The sequence below is a fragment of the Bos javanicus genome, chromosome 9 (genome assembly GCF_032452875.1).
Source record: "Bos javanicus breed banteng chromosome 9, ARS-OSU_banteng_1.0, whole genome shotgun sequence".
In the NCBI taxonomy this organism is placed as follows: domain Eukaryota; kingdom Metazoa; phylum Chordata; class Mammalia; order Artiodactyla; family Bovidae; genus Bos; species Bos javanicus.
This window is the reverse complement of record NC_083876.1, coordinates 39,803,172-39,830,580: the sequence shown is the minus strand read 5'-3', so window position 1 is coordinate 39,830,580 and position 27,409 is coordinate 39,803,172. Positions and strand designations below refer to the sequence as shown.

The window sequence follows — 27,409 nt, the reverse complement described above, 5'->3', positions numbered from 1 at the left end:
TGTGACCTGGGAAGACAGTTCTTGACTTGTTTTGCAAAACACTGATAACCTAATTCCAGAAATGCATGAGTAAGCCAAGAAACAGTAACAGAATTTAAAGTGATATTACAAAGGACGTAGAAATCCCAAGAGAGACCTCTGTCAGGGTCTGAAAAACACTGAACAAGTCTAAACAAGAAATAGAATCAAATGGACAATTCAAGACAAGACTGGATTTTCTTTTTTAACTTGGTAGAATCAGTTCAATTCAGTTCAGTTCAGTCACTCAGTCGTGTCTGACTCTTTGTGACCCCATGGACTGCAGCATGCCAGGCCTCCCTATCTATCACCAACTCCCGGAGTTTACTCAAACTCATGTCCATTGAATTGGTGATGCCATCCAACCATCTCATCCTCTGTCGTCCCCTTCTCCTCCTGCTTTCTATCTTTCCCAGCATCAGGGTCTTTGCAAATGAGTCAGCTCTTTGCATCAGGTGGCCAAACAATTGGAGTTTCAGCTTCAACATCAGTCCTTCCAATGAATATTCAGGTCTGATTTCCTTTAGGATGGACTGGTTGGATCTCCTTGCAGCCCACGGGACTCTCAAGAGTCTTCTCCAACACCATAGTTCAAAAGCATCAATTCTGCGGTGCTCAGCTTTCTTTATAGTCCAACTCTCACATCCATACATGACCACTAGAAAAACCATAGCCTTGACTAGATGGACATTTGCTGGCAAAGTAATATCTCTGCTGAAAAGTATGCTGTCTAGGTTAGTCAAAACTTTTCTTCCAAGGAGCAAGCGTAGTAGTGAGTAGTGAGAATAGTCAGGCACTGAATAAACTCAGAACCTTGCATCTCTCCTTTCACTCCAAGCAGGTCCCCCATCCCTATGGCCAGCCCTCGCTACCCCACACAAGCACTCCAACAACCCCCTCAATCCCACCTCTCCCTCCCCCTGACCAGGAGGAGCTTTTGTCCCCTCTCACCTTCTCCTGGGGGAGGGCGGTGGAGGGGCGGGGTCTTCCCCCATCAATAGATCTCCCTTCTTTCTCACAAACTTTTGATCTTTTCCTTTCCACTGGCTAGTTTCCCTCAGTAAAAATAAATTTCTTGAGCTTCTTACAATCTCTGTACCCACTCTGCCTGGGAACTTGTACTTGCTACCTGTATGGCCCTGGGCAGGTGACTTAATTTTTCTGCTCCTCAGTTTCCTTATCTGTAAAATAGAAATAATTAATACTGCCGCTGCTGCTGCGAAGTCGCTTCAGTCGTGTCCGACTCTGTGAGACCCCAGAGACGGCAGCCCACCAGGCTCCCCCGTCCCTGGGATTCTCCAGGCAAGAGTACTGGAATGGGGTGCCATTGCCTTCTCCAAATAATACTACCTGCCCCCAAAGGACTGTTGAAAAGATTAAATTAAATAACACATTTAGGGCACTTAAAACAGTAACAGTTGAGGAGCCAATAAACGGTAGCTGTCATTACTACTCTCTATCTTCTGAAACAAGCAAGAGGCTCTCCGCCTCAGCCCACATCCACTGCAGCCCCCGCCCATCTTCTCCACAGCAGTCCCTGCTTCTCCTTCCACCCTGCCCGCCCCCACCTCCCCGACCCCCCAGCAGCATGGCCCCCACCCAACACCCATGGACGCTGCTCTTCCCAGGCCACAGATTCCTAGCTGCCAAACCTGACAGCCGGAAGCTGGGAGCCGTTCTGCCTTCCTCGCCTCCCTGCCTCCTTTGGGGTCCCAGTCACCTCCCCTGCTGGCCCCTCAGTTTCTGCCCTGAACCCCTCTTCCCATCTGGCGCTAAATGCCACTGTTTCCAGGCTTCTGCTCTTCAGTCTCCCTCCCTTTTCCCTCATCCGTCATAAACTGATTCTCAAGCCTGTACCCCTCGGAGTTCCAGACCTGTAAAGGCACCAGCCTCCCCCCTGCCCCTCACCCCGCTGCCCCCTCCCCAGCCATCAAGCAGGCACCTCCCACTCCTCACCCACAATTCAAGTGCACTGTTCCTCCCCACCTCAGCCTTGTTGCTCCTCCTAGAGTCCCCTACAGCCCTGAGAACAACCTTCCACCCCTCCTGCTGTCCCCCTCCACCATACCCAACTTGTCACAGGTCCAGGGGGTAACACTTTTCCATCCTGTCCGCTCCAACCCGCCTTTAGTCCGATATTCTGACCTCCTTTGAGATCCCTGCATCCTTTCACCCTTACCTCCTGACACCCACACCACCCTGGGTGTTGGCAGCAATGCTTGCACCCAGACCCAAACTGGCCATGTTTCTTTTCCCCTCTAAGTTTTTGCCTTTCTGTTGCCTCTGCATGGAATTCCCTTATCTCCTCTTCCACCTGGCTGACTCTCACCGGCCCCTCCAAACACAGATGAAAGGCCCCTCTTGCAGGAAACTTTTCCTCTGGCCCTAGCTGGGTTGGTAGCCCTCTCCTGCAACCCCATAACCCCAACATTCCCTACCCCAGCCCAATTCTCTGGGACCTCTGCCTTCCACACCAGTTTGGAAATCTTTCAGGACAAATGCTGTTTCTTTCATCCCTGCTCCTTATCACCTAATTCAAAATCAACACTCAACCTTTGCCAAATGAGTTCACAAATACAAAGATTATGTGAATTAGATGTCCACTTTTTCCCTTAGATTACTTAAAAATAGTTGTTGAAAATAAAAGCAACAGAAGGAATGATGCTCATGTACTTCTTCTGAAAAGAGAAAATATAAACTTATCTTCTAGATGATTACGTCTATTCCTCCAAAGGAAAATACTGGCTCCCTGGGCAGTTTGACACCCATAAATAAGCTTAATGAGAAATTTAATAATTTATTTTTTACTCATTAAAAATAACAAGCTACATCTGCTACATCCAAAGGAAGCACATTCACAGAATATTTTTGCAAATACACACAAGACCGTGATGACAGAGGTGGTCCTGGGGGAGGGGGCATGAGGGTCAAAGTGGAAGAACTTTTTTCTCTGCACCCCCTTTAGGACTGTTTGTTTAACCTACGAAAAAGGCATGGTATTTGGATTTGAACCCAGGTATGTCATTTAAGGGCTTCCCTGGTGGCTCAGATTGTAAAGAATCTACCTGCAATGTAAGAGACATGGGTTCAATCCCTGGGTTGGGAAGATCCTCTGGAGGAGGGCATGGCAACCCACTCCAGTATTCTTGCCTGGAGAATCCCCACAGACAGAGGAGCTTGGCGTGTTATAGTCCATGGGGTCACAAAGAGTCAGACATGACTAAGCGACTAAGCACAGCACAGAACATGTCATTTAAATAATGATAGCAAAAACAGCACCTACATTCTATGAACGGAAAAGACCCTGATGCTGGGAAAGCTTGAGGGCAGGAGAAGAGGTAGGCTACAGAGGAAAAGATGGTTGGATGGTATCACTGACTCAGTGGACATGAGTTTGAGCAAACTCCGGGAGGTAGTGAAGGACAGGGAAACCTGGTGTACTGCAGTCCATGAGGTCCCAAAGAGTCGGACACGACTGAGCAACTGAACAAAAACAACATTCTGTGAAGACTGCTTTTTGTAAAGCAGGTGAAATAGAGCTTGTCATATAACAAGCACTATTAGAGTAGCTGTTAAATAAAATTTAAAATCCCTTTTAACTTTATAGTCTGTAATGGATCTTTATGGATATCCTTAAAAAAAATCTTTATTTGGTTTTAGTGACTTTATAGCAGTTTGCTTTTATAGATTTATCTATCTTCTTCTATGTGTCTTGGCTTATTTTTTAAAAACATCTTTTCTACTTTCATCTTCTGTTAATGAGGAACATAAAGAAGAGAAGCAAAAAGCAAAGGAGAAAAGGAAAGATATAAGCATCTGAATGCAGAGTTCCAAAGAATAGCAAGGAAAGATGAGAAAGCCTTCCTCAGTGATCAGTGAAAAGAAACAGAGGAAAACAACAGAATGGGAAAGACTAGAGATCTCCTCAAGAAAATTAGAGATACCAAGGGAATATTTCATGCAAAGATGGGCTCAATAAAGGGCAGAAATGGTATGGACCTAACAGAAGCAGAAGATATAAAGAAGAGGTGGCAAGAATATACAGAAGAACTCTACAAAAAAGATCTTCATGACCCAGATAATCAAGATGGTATGATCACTCACCTAGAGCCAAACATCCTGGAATGTGAAGTCAAGTCGGCCTTAGAAAGCATTGCTACGAACAAAGCTAGTGAAAGTGATGGAATTTCAGTTGAGCTATTTCAAATGCTAAAGGATGATGCTGTGAAAGTACTGCACTCAATATGTCAGCAAATTTGGAAAACTCAGCAGTGGCCACAGGACTCGAAAAGGTTGGTTTCCATTCCATTCCCAAAGAAAGGCAAAGCCAAAGAATGCTCAAACTACCGCACAATTGCACTCATCACACATGCTAGTAAAGCAATGCTCAAAATTCTCCAAGCCAGGCTTCAGCAATACATGAACCATGAAATTCCCTATGTTCAAGCTGGTTTTGGAAAAGGCAGTAGAACCAGAGATCAAATTGCTAACATCTGCTGGATTGTGGAAAAAGCAAGAGCGTTCTGGAAAAACATCTATTTCTTCTTTATTGACTATGCCAAAGCCTTTGACTGCATGGATCACAATAAACTGGAAAATTCTCCAAAAGATGGGAATACCAGACCACCTGACCTGCCTCTTGAGAAACTTGTATGCAGGTCAGGAAGCAACAGTTAGAACTGGACATGGAACAACAGACTGGTTGCAAATAGGAAAAGGAGTACGTCAAGGCTGTATATTGTCACCCTGCTTATTTAACTTCTATGCAGAGTAAATCATGAGAAATGCTGGGCTGGAGGAAGCACAAGCTGGAATCAAGATTGCTGGGAGAAATATCAATAACCTCATATATGCAGATGACACCACCCTTATGGCAGAAAGTGAAGAAGAACTAAAGAGCCTCTTGATGAAAGTGAAAGAGGAGAGTGAAAAAGTTGGCTTAAAGCTCAACATTCAGAAAACGAAGATCATGGCATCTGGTTCCATCACTTCATGGCAATAGAAGGGGAAACAGTGGAAACAGTGGCTGACTTTATTTTGGGGGGCTCCAAAATCACTGCAGATGGTGATTGCAGCCATGCAATTAAAAGACGCTTACTCCTTGGAAGGAAAGTTATGACCAACTTAGACAGCATATTAAAAAGCAGAGACATTACTTTGTCAACAAAGGTCCATCTAGTCAAGGCTATGGTTTTTCCAGTGGTCATGTACGGATGTTAGAGTTGGACTATAAAGAATTGATGCTTTTGAACTGTGGTGTTGGAGAAGACTCTTGAGAGTCCCGTGGACTTCAAGGAGATCTAACCAGTCCGTCCTAAAGGAGATCAGTCCTGGGTGTTCATTGGAAGGACTGATGTTGAAGCTGAAACTCCAATACTTTGGCCACCTGATGTGAAGATTTGACTCATTTGAAAAGATCCTGATGCTTGGAAAGATTGAGGGCAGGAGGAGAAGGGGACGACAGAGGATGAGATGGTTGGATGGCATGACTGACTCAATGGACATGGGTTTGGGTGAACCCCAGGAATTGATGATGGACAGGGAAGCTTGGCATGCTCTGGTTCATGGGGTCGCAAAGAGTTGGACACGACTGAGCGACTTAAGCACACTTGACTGGGTGCCTGTTGCAGAGACATAAGAGAGAAACACGTTGAACCAATGATTCCCAAAAAGTAGATGCATACCACCTGTGGGTGCACAATGATTTTTTTTTTTTAAGGTCATCTCCAACAATTTATTACTTGTAGGATTTTGCTAGTGTATAACACATATTACTAGTATGCATGTGTGTTAATCGCTCAGTAGTACCTGACTCTTTGCGACCCCATGGACTGTAGCCCACCAGACTCCCCTGTCCATGGGATTTCCCAGGCAAGAATACTGGAGTGAGTTGCCATTACCTTCTCCATGTAACTAGTATAACACCCATAATTTCACTGTTATTGTTGCTTAGGGCAAATCTAAATTATAAAAGCCAGTGTATCTCATTTAAAATGTTAAATATTATAAATTATAACATGAATGGCAAACAAAGTAAGAGAAATGCTTTACTGGACCCAATTGTGTTGATACAAAATGCCCTGTTCTGCAAGAGTTCAACGGTTTAAATGGGAGACAAAGACGTGCAAATGTTACAGCCAAAGTGCCACAGTAGGCTGTGGAAAGAGTACACACAAAATGCTATGCGGACCTGGGAAAGAGGGAGATTGGGTCACTGGGTCTGGGTGGCCTTCTTGAAGAAGTGGGGTTTGCTCCGTGTCCTAAAAGCTATCAATACATGGGGGCTGCTTCATCTACACCCCTAGAGCATTCAGCCCCCACTAGTCATCCGGCAGAGTCAGAGCAGGAGGACAAACTGGAAACAAAGCAAGTGGGACCAGTTTTGGTCTCAGCTCCCCAGCTGTGTAAGTCACAGCCACTTAAAGCTCCAGGACACCATCATCCAGGAGAACTGCTCTCTGCCAAACCTGGGAAGATGCTGTGAAAGGGACCTCTTAGGAGTACTGGAGAGAAATTGCAGCCATAATGCATCTTCCAGTTCTGGGAGCCCTTCACGGTTCTGACCCAGATGCAGTGCCAGCTTCTGAGGCAGCCTGGGTCCTAATGGTTCTTGGATTTACCTCTTAAAAAGAAAAAAAAAAAAGGTCTATATCTATCTACCTATCTACCATAAAATATACGTTTTAAATGCATAAAACAAATGTACAGTTTAAGAAATAATTATAGTACATATTGCTATATTTAAAATGGATAACCAGCAAGGACCTTTTGTATGGCACATGGAACTCTGCTAATGTTATGAGGCAGCCTGGATGGGGTTTTGGGGGAGAATGGATACACGTATATGTACGTGGAGTCCCTACACTGTTCACCCGAAACTACCACAACATTGTTAATAGGCTCTACCCTAATACAAAAGTTTAAAGTTTGAAAAGAAAAGAAATAATTACAAAGCAAACATATCATGGTCTTGATCACCCACAAGAAAACACTGCTCGCACCCCAGAAGCCTGTCCCTCCCTCCTCCACAGGAGGGGGTCCTGGTTTAGTCAATTAGCCCCATTAGTTTTCCTGGTTTTAACTTGTATAGTTACAGAAAGTCTGTGGAAAAGGGGTCTCTTTCTCTTAAGGGAAAAAAAAAAGGTACATGAAAGCTTGGGGGAGGTGGGCAAGAAGCATTCTCTGCAGAGGGGATGTTCCAGCAAAGGAGGTGGGGCAGGGTATCATTGAGAGCAGGGTGGGTGTGGAGAGGCAGAGGAAGTGTGTGAAGAAACAAAATAGGGAAGATGGGAAGGGGTCAATCTGGAAAGGACGTGAGGATCAGGCAGAGCTGGGGTTTGTTCTGAAGGTGAGGGGCAGCTGGACTGGAGCTGTGGGTTCAGCAAACTACCCTGATGGGGTGGGGGTGGGGGTGGGGGTAGAGTGAGGGGAGGGAACCTGGGAGGCAGGCAGTGATGAGGAGCTGGACTGGAAGCAGGTGAATCGGGAGGTTTTGACCGAGGAGGATTTGGTGTCGTGGATTGAGAGGAGTGCGGTGGGTGGGGATAAAAGCTGGCGCTCCAGTGTCATGTGGGAGGCCAAGAACTCCCACCTCACGGTGGAGACAGAAGGAGGAGCCAGCTGGGTTTGGGAAATGGTGAAGCTATAAGATGCCCAGGGAGGATATCCACAGGACTAGTGAGTCTGCAGCTTGGAAGCCAAGTCAGCACTCAGGAGCAGTTATCCACACAGCGATTGGGAAAGACAGCCAGGATGGCTCTTGGAGAGTGAGGCAATCAGAAAAACAAAGAGACGACAGAGAGCGAACAGCCTAGAGAGAGCTCCAAGCAGGAAGTTCCAGAAAGGGAGCCTGGAGGAGGAGGGAGAGGACCAGCACCCCCGGGACTCCCCCAGGAGTCACTGCAGCACCTCCAGCCATCCCCACCATCCCCACCTCCCTGCCCCTCAACTCCCATCACCTGTCTTCCTCCTGCCCCGGTTGTGTAACAGTGCTCTGTATGCCTTCCCAAACTCACCGCCGGGCCAGGAGGGAACCTGCAAACTGAGCAGAAGCGCCCTCAGGCTTCATAAGCAGGTGAACAGCTCACACTGCCAGCGCCCGGAGGAGGCACACAGGCAGCCCCGACCAGGAAGAGCCCCTCAAGTTTCAGATAAGCTGCAAACCACACACCCCTACACCTTTCCACCAGATACCACCAGATTCTTCCAGGAGCAGCAGCCTCCAGAACTGGCCTTGATTAGACATCACAAAGGCTGGGGGTGGGAGGCAGTCGGCGGATCCCGATGAAGGAGCACAGGCTCAGAGACCAGAGACCAGAGCTCCTGGCTTCGTAATGTGCTGAGGAGAGACCCTACTTGAGCCTACTTGAGTTGCAATTAACAGCTGACAGTGGGGAGAGGGGGGAAGGCAATCAACAAACAAGAGAAACAGCAACCACCACCCTACTTAACAACTAATGAGCTGTTAGCAAAGATACTGCTGCTGCTGCTGCTGCAGCTGCTAAGTCGCTTCAGTCGTGTCCAACTCTGTGTGACCCCAAAGATGGCAGCCCAACAGGCTCCCCGGTCCCTGGGATTCTCCAGGCAAGAACGCTGGAGTGGGTTGCCATTTCCTTCTCCAATGCAGGAAAGTGAAAAGTGAAAGTGAAGTCGCTCAGTTGTGTCCGACTCTTCGAGACCCCATGGACTGCAGCCCACCAGGCTCCTCCGTCCATGGGATTTTCCAGGCAAGAGTACTGGAGTGGGGTGCCATTGCCTTCTCCGAACAAGGATGCTAGAAATCCCCAAACCAAATTATAAGTTGGAGCCTAATAAATCAAAATATAGAAGGCAGTTGGCTGCTGTGCCTCACCGCTATCTCAGTCAAGTTCTATAAATTGATGAACACCTGTGGCATGAAGATCCAAACGCTGGAGAGATAAATGCACAATGGGGCCACGATGCTTCCCACACGGCCCACCGTGCTGCCACTCCCCACGGCCAGCGACCTGGAAACACAGAGAGAATTAAGACAGCAGCAGGAACAGAAGACAAGGGACATGTGATACAGACAGTGAGAGAACAGCTGCCCAGATCCCCGTCCACCCTCCCCACAGGGAATAAATACTAAAGCTTAAGTCAGCTTAATATACTTGGAAATTAACTTTAATTTTTCAAGAGTTGTTCATGATTTCCCCTGGAAGATAAAATGGCAACCTACTCCAGTATCCTTGCCTGGGAAATCCCACGGACAGAGGAGCCTGGCAGGCTACAGTCCATGAGGTCACAAAGAGTCAGACATGACTGAGCGACTGAGCACACATGTTCATGATTTATATTCACATTCTGTGAAATATCAGTGTCTACAAACACACAGATAATTCAAGACAAAAGAAAGGTAAACCAGTCTTCATCAGCTATGCAAATGAAGCTCTTACGATACTCATTCAGTCTAACACTAAGGATAACATCAGTCTTCTACAGCTGAAGTTTATTTAGAATAGGAAGTGGGGATTTGGGAAACCAAAAGATTTATATCTATGGATCATTCTATTTCAATTTTTTAAAGTCAAGCAATATCTTAATGTACTTTCCTTTAAAACTTATTTATAGACAACTATAGAATCTCTGCTGCTGCTGCCAAGTCACTTCAGTCGTGTCCGACTCTGTGCGACCCCATAGACGGCAGCCCACCAGGCTCCGCCATCCCTGGGATTCTCCAGGCAAGAATACCGGAGTGGGTTGCCATTTCCTTCTCCAATGCATGAAAGTGAAAAGTGAAAGTGAAGTCGCTCAGTCGTGTTCGACTCTTAGTGACCCCACGGACTGCACCCTACCAGGTTCCTCCATCCATGGGATTCTCCAGGCAAGAGTACTGGAGTGGGTTGCCATTGCCTTCTCCAATAGAATTTCTAGTAGGAAGCAAAGAATGTGCTTCCAACATGATATCACTCAGTCATATCCAATTCTTTGCAACCCTGTGGGATGTAGCCCACCAGGCACCTCTGTCCATGGGGATTCTTCAGGCAAGAATACTGGAGTGAGTTGCCAGGCCCTCCTCCAGGGGATCTTCCCAACCTAGGGATCAAACCTAGGTCTCCCATATTGCAGGCAGATTCTTTACCATCTGAGCCACCAGGGAAGCCATTCAACATGAGTAAGTATCTCTTATTAAGCTTAGGAGAGAGGCTCCAGGAGAAACCAAACATGCCAGACTCCTGATCTCAGACTTCTAATCTTCACAACCATGAGAAAACACACTCCTATTGTTTGAAGCCCTCAATCTGTGGTGTTTTGTTATGGCAGCCCTGACACAACTGACATCAGGACACCAAGAGACATGTCCTTAGAACATTAGCCCTGAGTCGGTGTAAGTCAACGGTGTTTGAGATTTTAAATGGTTTTAGGACAATACAGCATTATTTCCACTCCAGTACTCTGGCCTGGAAAATCCCATGGATGGAGGAGCTGGTGGGCTGCAGTCCATGGGGTCGCAAAGAGTCAGACATGACTGAGCGACTTCCCTTTCACTTTTCACTTTCATGCATTGGAGAAGGAAATGGCAACCCACTCCAGTGTTCTTGCCTGGAGAATCCCAGGGACGGGGGAGCCTGGTGGGCTGCCGTCTATGGGATCACACAGAGTCAGACACGACTGAAGTGACTTAGCAGCAGCATTATTTCAAAACAAATTCTCTAATATCCTTGTTAATGATGTATAGACAAAGCCTCTGATTCAGAATTAGCATCATCATGTAATCTTCCCACATCTCGGAGTTCCCCTACTTCTGCAAAAAGAAGGCATTTATACTCAGAGACTGAATGTAAGGATATGACACATAAGTGAAAGATAATAAGAAAACAACACAAAAATAAGTAACTCTTACCTTACAATGGTTGGATACAGCTCCGCTGTATAAAGGTATATAAGGCCAAATGCTGCCCCGATGAAAAATTTTCCAGCCATACTTGCCACCACTAGCCAAACATGGTAATCCTGAAAATGTATATATTGGTAAAATAGACCATCATTTTGTCATCAAGTAATATTTTTAAAAGAAAAAGAGAAAATCCTCAAAATTATTACTTAAAACTTTCTCATCCTCTGGTGTCTTTCAGAACAGTTTCATTTTTGTTTGAATCTATTTTGTAAATTCTGCTCATGGTCTGCAAAAGCTTTCCCTCTTTATGAGATTTAGAGAAAAGTTTTACTGTGCCTCCTCTGCCTAGCAGATTACAAATTACCAACTAAGAAAAGCCATTTGGGAAGAGACACTGTGGAATAAGAGCCTCCCAGATAGTTTCTGCTGTCATCCTTGATGTATTCCACTTCCTGAAGTAGTTCTCAGAGACGTCTCACAGTCCATCTTTTCTCTCCTCCCCTGTCTGCCAGCTGGGTGTTGAGACCCAGGTGACCGTGGAGTTCATGCATTAGGGGTGGCAGTACCTCTGTCAACTTGTGTTCCTGAGTGGCTCCAGGGAGCCAAACACCCCCTTCACCACCCCTACACCCACCAGCGAGGAGCCACATCAAACTTTCTGTGAGCAAGAAATAAACATCTATGATGTGAACTCACTGAGATTTGGGGGTGCCTGTATTAAGCAGCCAGTGTCTCCTATCACCGTCATTACTTTGCATTCAGTGTTTGTTGAATGAATGAATGGAACTCAAAAAAATTGTATTGTGTTGACGTTACCATTTGGAGAGAAGTTTTATTAGAGGGGAAATTTTTGTGATTAAGGGTTAGTGCTCTATTTCTAGAAATGCCATCAGCCACTTTCCGGTCTTCCACATTACTGCTGGGGCTTAACCACTGTAGAGGTGAAAGGTTCTAGGGTTCCCCTAAATCCTCACTGGCTCAAAGACAGTTGCCATCAACTCAACTAATATAACTGCAAGCTGCTTTAAAACACATGCAAAAAAGGTATGGATGAAGCTCCCTCAAAGTGGCAGAGACCTCCAAGTCTTAAGTAACTTTAACTAATGTGAATCAGTTGCATGTATCAATCACCTGGAATTTTCAATCCATAGCATATTTGATTCACCAATTCACTGATAATTAAGTGAAGCATAAAAGGAAGTCACTGGTTAGCTTAAATTAGATTTCAAACAATATACAAAACTTAAAATGCCTTGATCTAAATGTTGAGATACTATTGCTTTATAATTATATAATCACTATAATTATATATATAAAATATAAATTATTTTAAAGTATTGTTATAGTGACCATATTTTCTATATTGAGAATGAAAATACAGGTTCTAGCAACATTTGGGGTGAAAAAAGGAAGAGTTCTTCTGGGTGCAAAAGGTATTCTAGGCCAAAGAGTTTGCCAAAATACAGGAATGAGGAAGTCATTTCAGTAGTTTATGGCACTGTTTCTCACTAAGAAATTACATTCTTAGAAACAAGATCCTTGGGAAATACACGCACAATAGAACTTGGAAACTACTAACCTACCACAGTGAAAAACAAGACTGTTTAAACTGGAACAATTCTGAACATAAGACTCATAGTATCTTTCATCTGTCCCCATGACTCCCTTGCTCCTTCAGATTTCTGATGAAATGTCACATTCTCTGAGAGGCACACCATCCTCAACCACTTTAGATAAAATAACAGTACGCATGTGCATTCCCCCTCCAAACACACTCACTCTCCATCCCTCATTCAATTTTGTTTTTCTTCATTTTACTCAGAGAAACTTGACTTACTGCACGTCTTCGGTACCTAGAAAAGAATCTGGTACATACTAGATGCTGGATAGAACTTTCATGAATGAATAAAAGTTTAAGATGACGATACTCACTGCAAAGTGCAATCTACTCTCCTCACTCAAGATGACCATGTTTACACAGTACAACACTGACCATCTCTGAGAAGTTGGATTTGGGGCTTCGCCCCCAACTCCCACATTTCTTTTTCCCTTAAATTTTCTACTATTTATTATAACAGAGAAGGAATGGGTTTTTTTAAAGAAAACATTTAAAATATTATGTATATAATCTATCCCTATGTCTTATTTCATCTTCGTATTCATAAGCTGAAAATGTCCCCATCAAACTGTCACAGCATAACTAACCATTCCCTAAGTAAAACATAAAAGAACTCACCTTGGGGATCACCATAATCACACCACTGGTCACTGCGCTTGACAGAAGGGAGAAAATCAGAATGTTTCTTCTCCCCACACGGTCCATCCCCAAGCACACAAGGACATAGGCAGGAATTTCCACTACACCTGTGATAGAGCAAAATGACACATCTCTATAAGCCAGAGCATCCAGTTGAACAGGGGGACCCTGCCTTCTAACCCAATGGAATGGTCAGCCTTCTCTCTGATCTCACGGACTTCTAAGAACTATCTAACAACTACCTAAGAGGCAGCAAGGCCCATGACTTTTAAACTCACTGGAGTGGGGAGAATGTTTACTGTGATGTGCACTAATGCTCACATAATCTGCTTAGCACTTATCATCTCTCCTCAGAATCTTATCCCCAGTGAGGCTGGAAGCTCCCAGGACACAGCACAGTGCCTGGAGGGCAAGGCAGTGGAACGAACAAATATGTAAATTAATAGCCAACACTGATCTTTTCTGATCTTTGGCTTCTTCTGCTTGACAGAACTATGGGGAAATGTTTGTATCAGTAACTTCGAACTTAGAAATTAAGGTAGAAAATTCAGTGCAGCTAGGTACATAAAGTAATGATAACTGTTTGATGGATTTTAAACCTAAAAGTTAAGCTAATATGAATCCCCCACTGAGCAAGGACCTTGTCTTGGATCTCCTTTTACTCCCCCTCAACAAAAAACAAAGTCCGGAACTGACTTAAAAGCCCTTCTGTTGAAGAACCAAAGTTTGAATCTTAGATCCAGAACCAAAAAGCTTTACATCTATCACCCAGAACACAACAGGGAGCAAGCAAGATTTCTCAGCAAAACTGAGCAAACCCAGTAGCCTCTGAGAACTTGTCACTGCTTATTAGCCTAGATTGTCCACGTAACTGAAAGGTCCCTTCTTTCGACACTCTGCAGCTTGCCTAACCTCAGGACACTACCCACCACTGCCTTTGAGGGCTGGTGTGCGCTTGCCTGTTTAACCACAGAATGCTATTAGCACCTGGACTGGCAGGTCTGGGTCTCCATGTCTTCTGTGGCTTTGGGAACATATCACTGCGGTGGATACATATTTCCTGAGTTAGCAGTACATCAGAAATTAAACTCTGCTGCAGCTGCTCAGGAAAAAAAAAAGGCTGGGCAAAGACAAAAAATAACATTCTGAGCCCTTCTGGAGAGATGAGTCTCCCTTCTCTTCAATTCAGTTCAGTTCAGTTCAGTCGCTCAGTCATATCCGACTCTTTGTGACCCCATGAATCCCAGCATGCCAGGCCTCCCTGTCCATCACCAACTCCCGGAGTTCACTGAGACTCACGTCCATCGAGTCAGTGATGCCATCCAGCCATCTCATCCTCTGTCGTCCCCTTCTCCTCCTGCCCCCAATCCCTCCCAGCATCAGGGTCTTTTCCAATGAGTCAACTCTTCACATGAGATGGCCGAAGTACTGGAGTTTCAGCTTCAGCATCAGTCCTCCCAAGGAACACCCAGGACTGATCTCCTTTAGGATGGACTGGTTGGATCTCCTTGCAGTCCAAGGGACTCTCAAGATTCTTCTCCAACACCACAGTTCGAAAGCATCAATTCTTCGGCGCTCAGCTTTCTTCGCAGTCCAACTCTCACATCCATACATAACCACTGGAAAAACCATAGCCTTGACCTTCTCTTCATTAACATGAGAAATAAACAACTCCAGAGAAAATGCCTCCCCTTCACAGACCCTGCTGTAAGGTCTGGTGCATCTGGACCAAACAGTAGGTTCATCTATTACTCTGCTTTTTTTTTTTTTAAGGACTTTTCAAGATCAAATAAAACAATGATTCTCAAAAGAACCTCCTAGGAATAGGCCTGGATTATCACCTCCACTTTCCAACTAACATTAAATTAGTCAGTTTAGTTCAGTCGCTCTGCTGCTGCTGCTGCTGAGTCACTTCAGTCGTGTCCGACTCTGTGTGACCCCAGAGACGGCAGCCCACCAGGATGCCCCGTCCCTGGGATTCTCCAGGCAAGAACACTGGAGTGGGTTGTCATTTCCTTCTCCAAAGCATGAAAGTGAAAAGTGAAAAGTGAAAGTGAAGTCGCTCAGTCATGTCCGACCCTCAGCGACCCCATGGACTGCAGCCTTCCAGGCTCCTCCATCCATGGGATTTTCCAGGCAAGAGTACTGGAGTGGGGTGCCATTGCCTTCTCCAAGTTCAGTCGCTCAGTTTTGTCCAACTCTTTGCAACCCCATGGACTGCAGCATGCCAGGCTTCCCTGTCCATCACCAACTGCTGGAGCTTACTCAAACTCATGTCCATTAAGTTGGTGATGCCATCCAACCATCTCATCCTCTGTCATCCCCTTCTCCTCCCACCTTCAATCATTCCCAACACTAAATGACTTGAGCCAAATGAGTAAGTGACAGCTCAGGGACTGGTCTTTGGGAGCCAAGCCTTTCCTGCCACCTCCCTCCCTCATGTGTGATTCCCTCCACGTCTGACTCAGGGCTCTCCTCTCTCCAGCACTGTGTGCAAGGCCACCAGTTGAATTCCTGGAGCCTAGGCAATGGCACCCCACTCCAGCACTCTTGCCTGGAAAATCCCATGGACAGAGGAGCCTGGTAGGCTGCAGTCCATGAGGTCGCTAAGAGTCGGACACGACTGAGCGACTTCCCTTTCACTTTTCACTTTCATGCATTGGAGAAGGAAATGGCAACCCACTCCAGTTCTTGCCTGGAGAATCCCAGGGATGGGGAATCTGGTGGGCTGCCGTCTATGGGGTCACACAGAGTCGGACACGACTGAAGCGACTTAGCAGCAGCAGCAGCAAAGCTGCACAGCTACTGGGAAAGCTGAAGAGACCTTGTCAAGTATATTTCACCTTGATTCTTCTTGAGTTGTTGTAGAGATGCCGCGTCTATATTTTTGACTTGACTATGGGCTAGAAATGGTGCAACCAATGAACCCTTCTGGGATTAGGACAATGTGCCATTATTTTCTTCACTTTTATAATGTATAATCTCTCTAATCACTCAGACCCCATTCTGATCCTATCTCCATATAACCCCAAACGTGTGTCCTGAGGCTACTGTAGCATTCATCACCTGCAAGTAGCACAAAACCTGAACTGAAATCCCCTGACCATCTCAGGAGCTGAAAACTTCTTCAAAATTTGCACAGCACAAAAGTACTGACTAGAAGAGCTTGACAAGCAGAGGGCTACTGGCAAGGGTCATGACATGAAAAAAGCAAAGGCAGTAGAGACTATGTGCGTGCTCAGTCACTTCAGTCCTGTCTGACTCTTTGCAACCCCGTAGACTGTAGCCCACCAGGCTCCTCTGTCCATGGGATTCTCCAGGCAAGAATACTGGAGTGGGTTGCCATACTCTCCTCCAGGGGATCTTCCCGACCCAGGGATCAAACCCCCGTCTCCTGCATTGTCGGTAGGTTTTTTTACTCCTGAGCCATCGGGGAAGCCCAGTGGCTATAAAACAATGCTATTTGTCTTGGAAACATTTTTATATTTATGAGATTGCCTGTTTCCTTGAGAAGTGATACATCTCCATCAAATTGAACAGACTATATCATAAAGATCTAAAACCCCAGCATTCCTAAACTTCCCGATGTCACACCCCACCCCACCTGATTCTGCTACCATTTGCTGCTCTGTTCTAGAAATACTGGGCTTCCCTGGTGGCTCAGATGGGAAAGCGTCTGCCTACAATGCGGGAGACCCGGGTTCAATCCCTGTTTGTCAAACTGACACATAGAATGCGTTCACTTGTTCATAAAATGTGTTTGAAGTCAAGATGGGCTCCTTTTATAAACTTGTTGGTCTGTCCCCTCTCAAAAAAGAGTAGTTCTTTTTCTTAAAATGACTTATAATTTCTTTGTGCTAGAATCAACAAAAACAGGTGTCTCATCAGAGCACTTTAATGAGAAAGGATGATATTTATGTATAACAATTTTAAAGCAAACTTTTCTGGGGATGATATCAAATGCAAGTAGCCTACACAGAAATAACCAGCTGCACAAATGCATTTCTGATAATTCTCTCATGTCTGGTGTGAATTTGGTTAGGAGTCACACTCAGCTCAGGCTATCACAGCTTCAGAGCTATTTTAACCCGCCACTGAATTAAAAGAAGCATGACATCATAAACTACAGTTGCACATGTTTAGGTTATTTTACTGACTAAAATTCCTAAATTAGAAGGTAGAAAGATGCCAGAAGATCTCCAAGACATGTTGAATTTTAAAAGGAATGAAACTTGCAAAGAACAATATGTAGTGAATAATCTCATTTATGTTAAAATATAAAACATTTATCTGTACAAATGTATGGAGATGCATAAAAAGAAATCTGAAAGTACAGGCCAAAGGTTATAGAAGGTACCTCTGAACTACAGTTCTGGGATGGCAATGGGCTTAAAGGAAGGAAGTAAGCAAGAAGAGGCAGGAAAGGAAGGAGGGACTCAAGTCTTCAATTTTGCATTTTTTTAAAAGAAAATATATACCTGTGTAACACTAAAAGGGGCTTCCCTGGTGTCTCAGATGGTAAAGAATTTGTCTGCAGTGCAGGAGACCTAGGTTCAATCCCTGGGTCAGGAAGATCTCCTGGAGAAGGAATGGTTGCCCACTCCAGTATTCTTGCCTGGAAAATTCTGGACAGAGGTATCTGGAGGGCTACAGTCCATGGGGTCGCAAAGAGTCGGACATGACTGAGCTACTCACACACACACACACACACACACACACAAAATACTAAAAAAGACCATAATGACATAGCCGGCAGTGTTGTTCCTGGTAGAAATAAAGACAATAGAAACACTCTCAAAACTTGGTAGAAATTTCACTTCGCAGCTACACTTAATATAGTTTAACCACTTACCCATAAGGAAGAGATTTAAATATTCACTGCCTCCCAAATGAACAGAATTCAAGGAGAAGGTGTAGAACCCCAAACACCCTGTGAACCAAATCAGCCAAAGAATAAGTGTCCTTGTTCCAATACTCCAGTCATAAAACAGTTCTGACAGGGTGTGCTTCTCAACTTGAGAGGGCTTATTACCAGCAGAACCATCGTGATCCAGTGACAAAATTTCTGACAGTTTACAGGGTCTCGTCCTATTCCACTTGGCCATCGTATCAATTACTTTTTGTGCTTCTTCATATTTTCCCCCTGAGATAAGCCAAAAAGGTGTCTCTGGGAGCATCCAACAGCACAAGACAAAGGGGACAGTCACGGAGGAGAGGACTATCTGATAGATCCACCAGGTCCTGACGAAGTAGCCCGTCAAAGCCACCACCATGGTTCCAAAAGCAAAAAAGGAATGCAAGTGGATGGACGCCCACGTCCGAGACTTCATGCCGACAAATTCTGTCACATAGACAAACACCACCACGAGATAGCCACTTCCAGACTGCAAAACAAAGCAGGGAGGGTGGGCCAGATTTAAGGTCACACACATAACTACTAAGGAGTTTGACCCTCTACAAATCACACCAGAAAGAAAAGAAAGCTTTGTTTTCTGAAACCCATATCACATTCATACAATGGAATTTAATCCAATCCATCCTTCTTCTTTAAACGTGTCCTCTCATCTCCCCACACCCTGTCTACTGCAAAAGGCAAAGCTTGAGTGGTTTTGTGTGCTATAAATGTTAGACACTGCCTTTTGCTTCATTTCCTTTACAGTGTGAATTTACATCTCAGGTCCCTGCAAATATGTGTATTAATTTATCTATACATAGAAGAGCCTTTTTTATTAAATCCTAAATTCTAAATGGGAAAAAACCATTTATATAGTAATTAGTGAGAAGAAAAAAGATTTGATTAAAATTTCATTTTGACATGCAACAACAACAACAACAAACAGACAAATTGGACTTCGGGGAAATTCAAAACGTCTTTGCATCAAAAGACACTACCAGTGGAGTGAAAAGGCAACTTATGGAACAAGAGATGTGCAAATCATATATCTGATAAGAGACTAATATCCAGAATACACAGAGAACTTCTAAAACTCAACAATAAAACAAAACCTTACATGATATTTGGTCCTGTCAGAAACATTCATAAAACATTCAGTCCACACCAAAAGGTCCTGGAAATTTGGTCCTACCCAAAAGACCTATAAGTATATTTGGTCCAAGCCAAATGGTTTTGGATAAGATCAGATATCAACTACCTTTTGGCATGGACCAAATGTCTTATGGATGGTTTGGATAGGACCAAATATCTGCTAACCAAACAAACAATCAAATTCAACAATGGGCTTGGATTCCTCCAAAGAAAATACAGGAATGGCCATTAAGCAACGAAAAGATGCTCAGCATCACTAATCATTAGGTTAAATGCAAATCAAAATCATGATTTGATATGCCACCTCATGGACATTAGGATGGCTAGTATAAAATAAAATAAAGTAAGTGTTGGTGAGGATATGGAGAAATCAGAACCCTTATGCACTGTTGGCAGAAATGTAAAATGGTACAACCACTATGGAAAACAGTATGGAGAGTCCTCAAAAAACTAAAAATATAATTGCCTTATGATCCAGAAATCCCATTTTGGGAATATACCCAAAAGAATTTAAAGTGGGATCTCAAAGAAATATTTTTACACTTATGTTCATAACAGCATTATTCACAGTAGCTAAAATACGGAAGCAATCCAAGCTCCCATCAACAGCAATCCATCAACAGATGAATAGATAATACACAATGGAGTATTATTTAGCTTTAAGAAAAGAATATTCTGACATATGCTCCAACATGAATTAACTTTGAGGACATTACACTAAGTGAAATAAGCTAATCACAAAAAGACAAATATTGTATGATTCCATTTATATCAGGCCTAGTATCTAGAGTAGTCAAATTCACAGAGACAGAAAGTAGAATGGTGGTTGCTAGGGGGTGGCGGGGAAAGGAGTATGGGGAGCTACTGTTTAATGAATATAGACTTTCAGATTTGCAAGACAAAAAGAATTCTGGAGTTGGATGGTGGGGATGGTTGTACAACAGTATGAATGTATTTAATATCACTGAACTGTAAATACTTAAAATAGTTATGATGGTAAATAATATAATATGCATTTTAGAACATTAAAAAGAATGGAGGAAAAACTTTATTTTAAAAGCAGGCCTATATTAAATTTAACAAAATTCAGATTATAATAACACTATGTGACTACTCAGGGAATAAACAAAGAATGAAACAAATGGATTTTTTTTGTGGAGGAGGGTGGTGGTGAAAGGACTAGAAGTTCTACAAAATTATTTCACATTTGACTTTTATTAATATAAATTAAATCATAAAATTAATTTTTGAAAAATTATTCTGGGGTACCACTGACTTCCCCAAAGTCCTCTCTTAATCCTTTGATATTCAAATCATACTCTTTTGAAGGCTTGTCTTGTCATTATCTTTATGGATATCATTTCTTCAAAAGTTAATTGGTCTATCTCTACCAGGTCCCAGTTGGTCAAGGGATCTGTGTAGCATTCAGGCAGTTTTCTCCCACTGCTTTCAAAGACTCTTTGTAGCTTAGCATCTTTTGTAAGATCTGCAATTTCATTTTGCATCAGAGTTGGAAAGAGGTTAGCCCAGTAGCAGTAAGCAGAGAGGTGCTTGATAGGGATGACTGTATGAATGGTCAGTTGCACATTTTGAGCTTTTATTTCCCCATGCAACCTTGTAATTGCAAGACTCAGATAATGAAGCCTGATAATGAGGCTTCCCATATCGAAGAATCCAGTGGTTTGGTAAATTTAAACCTTCAAACACTACAAATTTCCCCTTTAATTCCTCACTAAGGTAAGCTATAACATCAGTCCTCAAGATATTTTTTTCAAGGCCAGTTCTTTCGGAGTTCCCTCCCACTTTTACCAGTTACTTCTGTCACTGGGTTCAAACAATCTATGCACAACTGCCTGAATAATTCCGAAAGACTCCTTGATCCCATTTGCACCTGTCACCTCCAGTAATAATACTCAATTCCTCACATCTACCCTGACCTCACCTCCGACACAGCAGTCAGAATGACCACTTCACCACTGAATTCACCGAACCCCTTCAGAGGATTCGCATTACCTTTAGGAAACCAGGCAAACCCTTTGTCATCTTACAAGGTCTGCCTAGTCAGCTCTCTCTCCTTCAGCCTCACCGTGCATTTCACCTCCTCTCTATTCTCCTGGTATGTAGACCTTCAGTTCCTTCACATCTCTGGGCCTTCTCACTTGCTACTCCCTCTGCCTATAAGGTTCTTCTCTCACCTATCCCTCAGACTAAAAAGACCCTGACTCTCTAGACTCCCCATCCCATCCCCCACTGTGTGGAGCCCCTCCCCCCACTGCTGGTCCTTACTGTCAACACTGTATGGATTTTTTACAATGGTCCGTCAGCATCTTGCCTTCCTGCTACACTATAGGGTTATTGAAACATCCTGGTCAGGTTTACTTAGCATGACTGTAGGTAGATCAATAAATATGCTGAGTAAATGAATCTGCCTGCATCTTCCCTAATCAGAATTGCATCACAAATATATTTCCCATAAAAACCAAAGGAAAGAGCCACAGAAAATTAATACCACATTTTACAGAAGTATTTATTCTATGGGTGGCTGTCTGATTTTCTTGGCTCTGGAAATCAACTCAAGGTATTTCGCAAGACCAAGAAGATTTTAGAATTATTCTCTTAATTATTCCAAAAGAGGACTCCACACTCTCTCAAGACCTATCTTTGCCTCTGCTGTACAATCATTCCCACCAGAAGGTCTATTATCAAACCTCACCCTGCAGCTACAGAGTCATTTCCTCTTATTCTGTCCTTAGTGGAGACAGAACTGCTGGTTGTTATCTCTTGTGTTAAAAACTCTCTGCATTCCCCAAAATATTACACTTTTTAAAGATACAACACCTTCGAATCTCCTAAATTGTTTTTAATGCATCCTTCTATCCTTGACCATCTAAGTGTGGCTTCTTAGGGGCCCCTCCTAGCTGTTGATGAGGACTCCAAAAGAGAATATACCACATTGCCCTTGGAGGGGGCACAGTGACCTCTTCTTCTGAGGTTGAAGTCCTTGGCTTCTCCCCACACCCTTAGGTCATCTGCTCCGGTGAGAGGGGATGCATGCCCTGCTCTGTGTTCAGCAAGATCACAAGCTCCTCCAGAAGAGAAAACTTCACTCTGTTATCCTTGAACAGTGACCTCCAAAGAGAATCGCTGTTGCTGCTGTGAGGTAGTGTGGAGCCTGTCCGGAAGCCTCGCTGAGTGTGGAAACTCCCTGGTCCACTTCCAGCAACAGTCAGCTTTACTCCATGCCAGGTACTGAACTGCAGACATTTCCCTGAATCTCAAGTGAGTCCTGGTAACAACCCAGTGAAATAGGTATTCTTTTCTACAGTTTACAGATCAGAAGTTAAGGTTCAAAGAGGATAAGGCATTTGCCCAAGGTCACACAGCCGAGAAGCCAATATATGACAATGCTGGAATTCAAACACATGCCCTTTCCACTGTCCTCTCCTGTTCCCCAGAACAAAAAGGTCTGAAGCTTTGTTTTCACCCTTCCTGCACATTATACAAATGACATTCTTAACAATATGCCTTAACTGTCTGTTTGGCTCATGCATACATTTAGACTGACATAACTGCTCAGAAGTAAAATAATTGGTAGCTATTATTTGTAGTGGGTATAAACAATGACTTTTTTTCTTTCTGTCCCCTTGTGCTTTCCTCTCTTCCTCTTGTTTTCCCTGTCTCTTCTCTATCTTTTGCCTTACAGTATTGGCTAGAATGGGCTTCCCTAGTGGCTCAGAGGTAAAAAATACGCCTGCCAATGCAGGAGACGAGGGTTTGATCCCTAGGTCAAGAAGATCCCCTGGAGGAGGAAATGGCAATCCACTCCAGTATTCTTGCCTGGAGAATCCATGGGATTCTCATGGACAGAGGAGTCTGGTGGGCTATAGTCCATGGAGTTGCAAAAGAGTTGAACACGACTGAGCAACTAAACAACAACAACAGTTGGCCAGAATCCCCAGTAAAATGCCAACTGGAAGTGATGTCTCACAGATCCCTGCTGCTAGTAATGGTGGAATGTGGATCACATGTCAGGCACAGAATGTGGATCACAGAGTCAAATGAAATGTTTCAGCCTGCTAAGCAACAATTTTTCATTTAACAGCTTCCATTCTAAGCATGCTGCTGCTGCTGCTAAGTCACTTCAGTCGTGTCCGACTCTGTGCGACCCCAGAGACGGCAGCCCACCAGGCTCCCCTGTCCCTGGGATTCTCCAGGCAAGAGCACTGGAGTGGGTTGCCATTTCCTTCTCCAAGGCATGAAAGTGAAAAGTGAAAGTGAAGTTGCTCAGTCGTGTCTGACCCTCAGTGACCCCATGGACTGCAGCCTACCAGGCTCCTCCATCCATGGGATTTTCCAGGCAAGAGTACTGGAGTGGGGTGCCATTGCCTTCTCCAGGGCACTAATGTTCTACAGAAAGACTTGGGCAGTGAACAAAGATTAGTCCTTGATCTCTATCTCACTAGATTCTCAATCAGCACAACTAAGAGAGTTAAGGTTTAATATAAAAATACTGCAGTGGAATTAAAGAGGCAAAAACAAACAAACAAACAGAAACCCCAACAACAACCCAACTCACGATAGCAAGAAGAAAGCGTGCGACTATGAAGCTGTAATAATCAAATGTGAATGCCGCCGCTATGCCAAACAAAAATACACCGGTGCTTGAGGCCCACAAAACAAGTCGTCTTCCTGCCCTGAAAAATAAGAATCACACAGTGGAAGGAGCAAGGTGTGGCTGCAACAGTTTAAAACATCCACTCTAATTCAAGAAAGATAAATTTTACCTATATTTTCAGTAGCTTATGTATTTGACTTATTTACTTTGGGTAAATCATGAGTTAACACACAATTTTTTCAAAAGGCCAGTTTTTCAGTGGCCAAGTCTCCATCTGAGCTGCGAATATACACACACGATCACTCTGGGTGGTCCCCAAAGGACCAAGGAGAGGGAAGATCTGTCCTTTCCCTGTCAGGACATGCTCTGTTACCTGCTGGGTCATCTTCCCTGCTGGGCTGGCTCTGCCCACCAAGGGGGAGGCAACTCTTAACAAGTCCCTCTAAAAACAGAAGTCTATCAACATTCTGCTAGTAGAATAAGTTGCCTATTTGCCCTATATTTTCATAATTGGGAAGGGTATTTCCTTCTTTAAAAAGCAAACAAATAACAATTACATGCCTGCAGATTTAAAAAGTGAGATGTAATTCACATGATATAAAATCCAGTCTTTTAAAGCAGGGATCCTCAACCTTCAGGCCGCAGACCTGTACCTCCTGTCAGATCAGATCGGCAGCAGCATTAGAATAGAAATAAAGTGCACAATAAACATAATGCACTTGAATCATCCTGAAACCGTCCCCCACCTTCCCTGGTCCATGGGAAAATTGTCTTCCATGAAACCAGTCCCTGATGTCAAAAAGGCTGGGGACCACAGTTTTAAAGTATACAATTCAGCGGCTTTTTAGTAGATTCACAGAGTTGTGCAACTCATTACTATCTAGTTCCAAGACATTTTCATCCCTCCAAAAAGAAACTCTGCACCCAGGAATCATCATTTTTTATTCTCTGTTCCCTCTGTCCCCTGACAGTCACAATCTACTTTCTGTCTTTATAGAGTTGCCTCTTCTGGACATTCTATATAAATGGAATTGCACACTATAAGACCTGGCTTATTTTATTATGCTTTCAAAGTTCATCCATGTTACTGTACTTCATTCCTTTTTATGACTCAATAACATTCCATTGGAGAAGGGAATGGCAACCCACTCCTGTATTCTTGCCTGGAGAATTCCATGGACAGAGAAGCCTGGTGATCTACAGTCCACGGGATCACAAAAGAGTCAGACACGACTGAGCAACTAACACACAATATTCCATTGCATGGCTATACCATGTTTTGTTCATCCATTCATCCCTAGATGGACATTTGGACATTGTTTCCACTTTTTTGGCTATAGGGAATAATGCTGCCATGAACATTTGTGAACAAGATTTTATGTCAAGTTATGTTTTCAATTCTCCTGGATATGTACCTAGGGGTGGAATTGCTGGGTCATATGCTAACTTTATGTTTAATTTTTTGAGGAGCTGCCAAACTGTTTTCCAGGGTGGCTGCCCTAATTCTACCATCCCACCAATTTCTCCATATCCATACTTGTTACTGACAACACTTGTTATTAACTATCTTTTTGATTACAGCCATTCTAGTGACCAGGGGTATCTCACTATAGTATTGATTTACATTTCCCTAATGGTTATTGATGTTGAACATTTTTATATGTGCTTATTGGCCATCTGTATATATTCTTTGGCAAAATATCCATCCAAATCATTTGTCCATTTTTGAATTGGGTTATTGGTGTTTTTATTGTTGAGTTTTAAGAGTATTTTATGTATCCTAGATACTGGACTGTCTTTAGCTATATGATTTGCAAATATTTTCTCCCTGTAAGAAGTCCCTGACAGATCATTTTAAGGCAAAAGAATACAGTCCTGAGATTTCAAGCAAAAGGTTTGCCCATTGTGGCAGAGAGTATGTAAGCAAATTGGAAACTGTCAAATTCACAGCCTCAGCCTGCTCTGCTCCCACGGGCACTAGCAGGGATTGTTGGCCCTACATATAAAGGTTTCCCAATCTCATTTGAGCCCTGAATGTCATTTTAAACTATTTTCATCCATCCCTCTTCTACCCACAACGTTTTTGTTCTCTGTAACAGATGAGCAACTCTCTTGATGGTGAGCAGAGAACAGAGAACATCAAAGAGAAAGCTCTGCAATTTCCTGCTCTGCCCAGCTGCCAACAAGACCTGCTGCTGCCTGCAGCCTTTTTTCCTTCCCTCCTGTCCAGAGACACACACCCTTTTCTCTTCAAATACATTCTGCAATCTTTGTATTGGATCATGTCTCTTCCCATCTCCTCTGAGGCCTTATTCTACCAATTACTTCTACCAATTACTCCTCTGATTCCTCCCTTTCAGTTGAAGTCTCTTCTAGCCAAAGACAAGAACCTTCTCTGGATCCCCATCATTCCTGTAGCCACCTTGCATCTTGCATTTCCTTCACTGATGGACTTTCCAAAAGGGACTATCTATCTCCTTGACTCCCGTTTTGCTCCTCTCCCCACTGACAACCCAACTTCCATCCTTCCCAGGAAGTTTATGAAGCAGAAGATTCTTAAAAACTGAAATGGTAACTTCAGTCACCAAATAATAACTATTTTACTAATAGACTCCACTTCTGTTGCAATTTCATTATTCAAACCCCATCTCCTGAAGGGGATGTGGGAGGTGGGGGGAAAGACCTGGGTCCTCCTCCCTTTAGGCTTCCACAGTGGAGAAGGCGATGGCACCCCACTGCAGTACTCTTGCCTGGAAAATCCATGGACGGAGGAGTCTGGTGGGCTGCAGTCCATGGGGTCGCTAAGGCTATGAGCGACTGAGCGACTTCACTTTCACTTTTCACTTTCCTGCATTGGAGAAGGAAGTGGCAATCCACTCCAGCGTTCTTGCCTGGAGAATCCCAGGGACGGCGGAGCCTGGTGGGCTGCCGTCTACAGGGTCACACAGAGTTGGACACGACTGAAGCGACTTAGCAGCAGCAGTCTTGTCTCCATGGCCTTCGCTTCTAATATGGCCCCAGACACAACAAAGCCCTACAATTTTTCTTTCGACATGTTTGTTGGTCCCATGTGACTAGCACACACTGAGGGCAGGGATTTCCGACCTAATCAGTTGTATTTAGGTTCCCAGTGCCCAGGACATGCCTGTAAAATTCACAACTATGGTGTCAAATAAATAAGTTTATCTCTGTGCTCTGGGACAGGCACTAAAAGTGTGGTCCATGTCCATACACAGACGAACTCTGCCTTATTTTAAGAGCTATATGTTCATTTTAAAGTATATTTTTTAAAAATTTGGTTGCTACATCACAAAATTTCATAGACATCACTGCATAAGGCCAGACTATCCTCCTAAAAAGCAAGTCTATTTAAAGAAAAAATGTTCAAAGTAATAACCAGTAGCTACTGAGTGGTTATATGTCCAAGGTACTTTTTCTGTGTTAATTTTGCAATAACCCTCTGAGATGAGTATTGTTATTTTCATTGCCAGCTTACACACAAGATTCTGAAATGCAGGTCAGGCAATGAGCGAAGGTCCACAGCTAATAGCAGAACACAGGTGGACTGTCTTCAGAACCCATCCCCTTAATGTTATTTTGTGTCCCTAAATACCA

General features: G+C 43.8%; 1 protein-coding gene across 2 annotated transcripts in view; it reads right to left on the bottom strand.

Moving 5' to 3' along the window:
- Nucleotides 1-27,409, bottom strand: part of SLC22A16 (solute carrier family 22 member 16) — a 35,243-nt gene that overhangs the window by 2,057 nt on the left and 5,777 nt on the right. Inside the window, exons 3-7 of one of the 2 annotated variants that reach the window (XM_061427586.1) lie at nucleotides 23,756-23,873; nucleotides 17,986-18,517; nucleotides 13,113-13,240; nucleotides 10,883-10,992; nucleotides 8,906-9,005 (exon numbers count right to left, since the gene is read on the bottom strand). In XM_061427586.1, coding sequence (XP_061283570.1) covers nucleotides 8,906-9,005; nucleotides 10,883-10,992; nucleotides 13,113-13,240; nucleotides 17,986-18,517; nucleotides 23,756-23,873 — 988 coding nt within the window. Of the gene's footprint in view, nucleotides 1-8,869; nucleotides 9,006-10,882; nucleotides 10,993-13,112; nucleotides 13,241-17,985; nucleotides 18,518-23,755; nucleotides 23,874-27,409 lie in introns of both variants that reach the window. The other variant, XM_061427587.1, reaches the window with a different exon arrangement.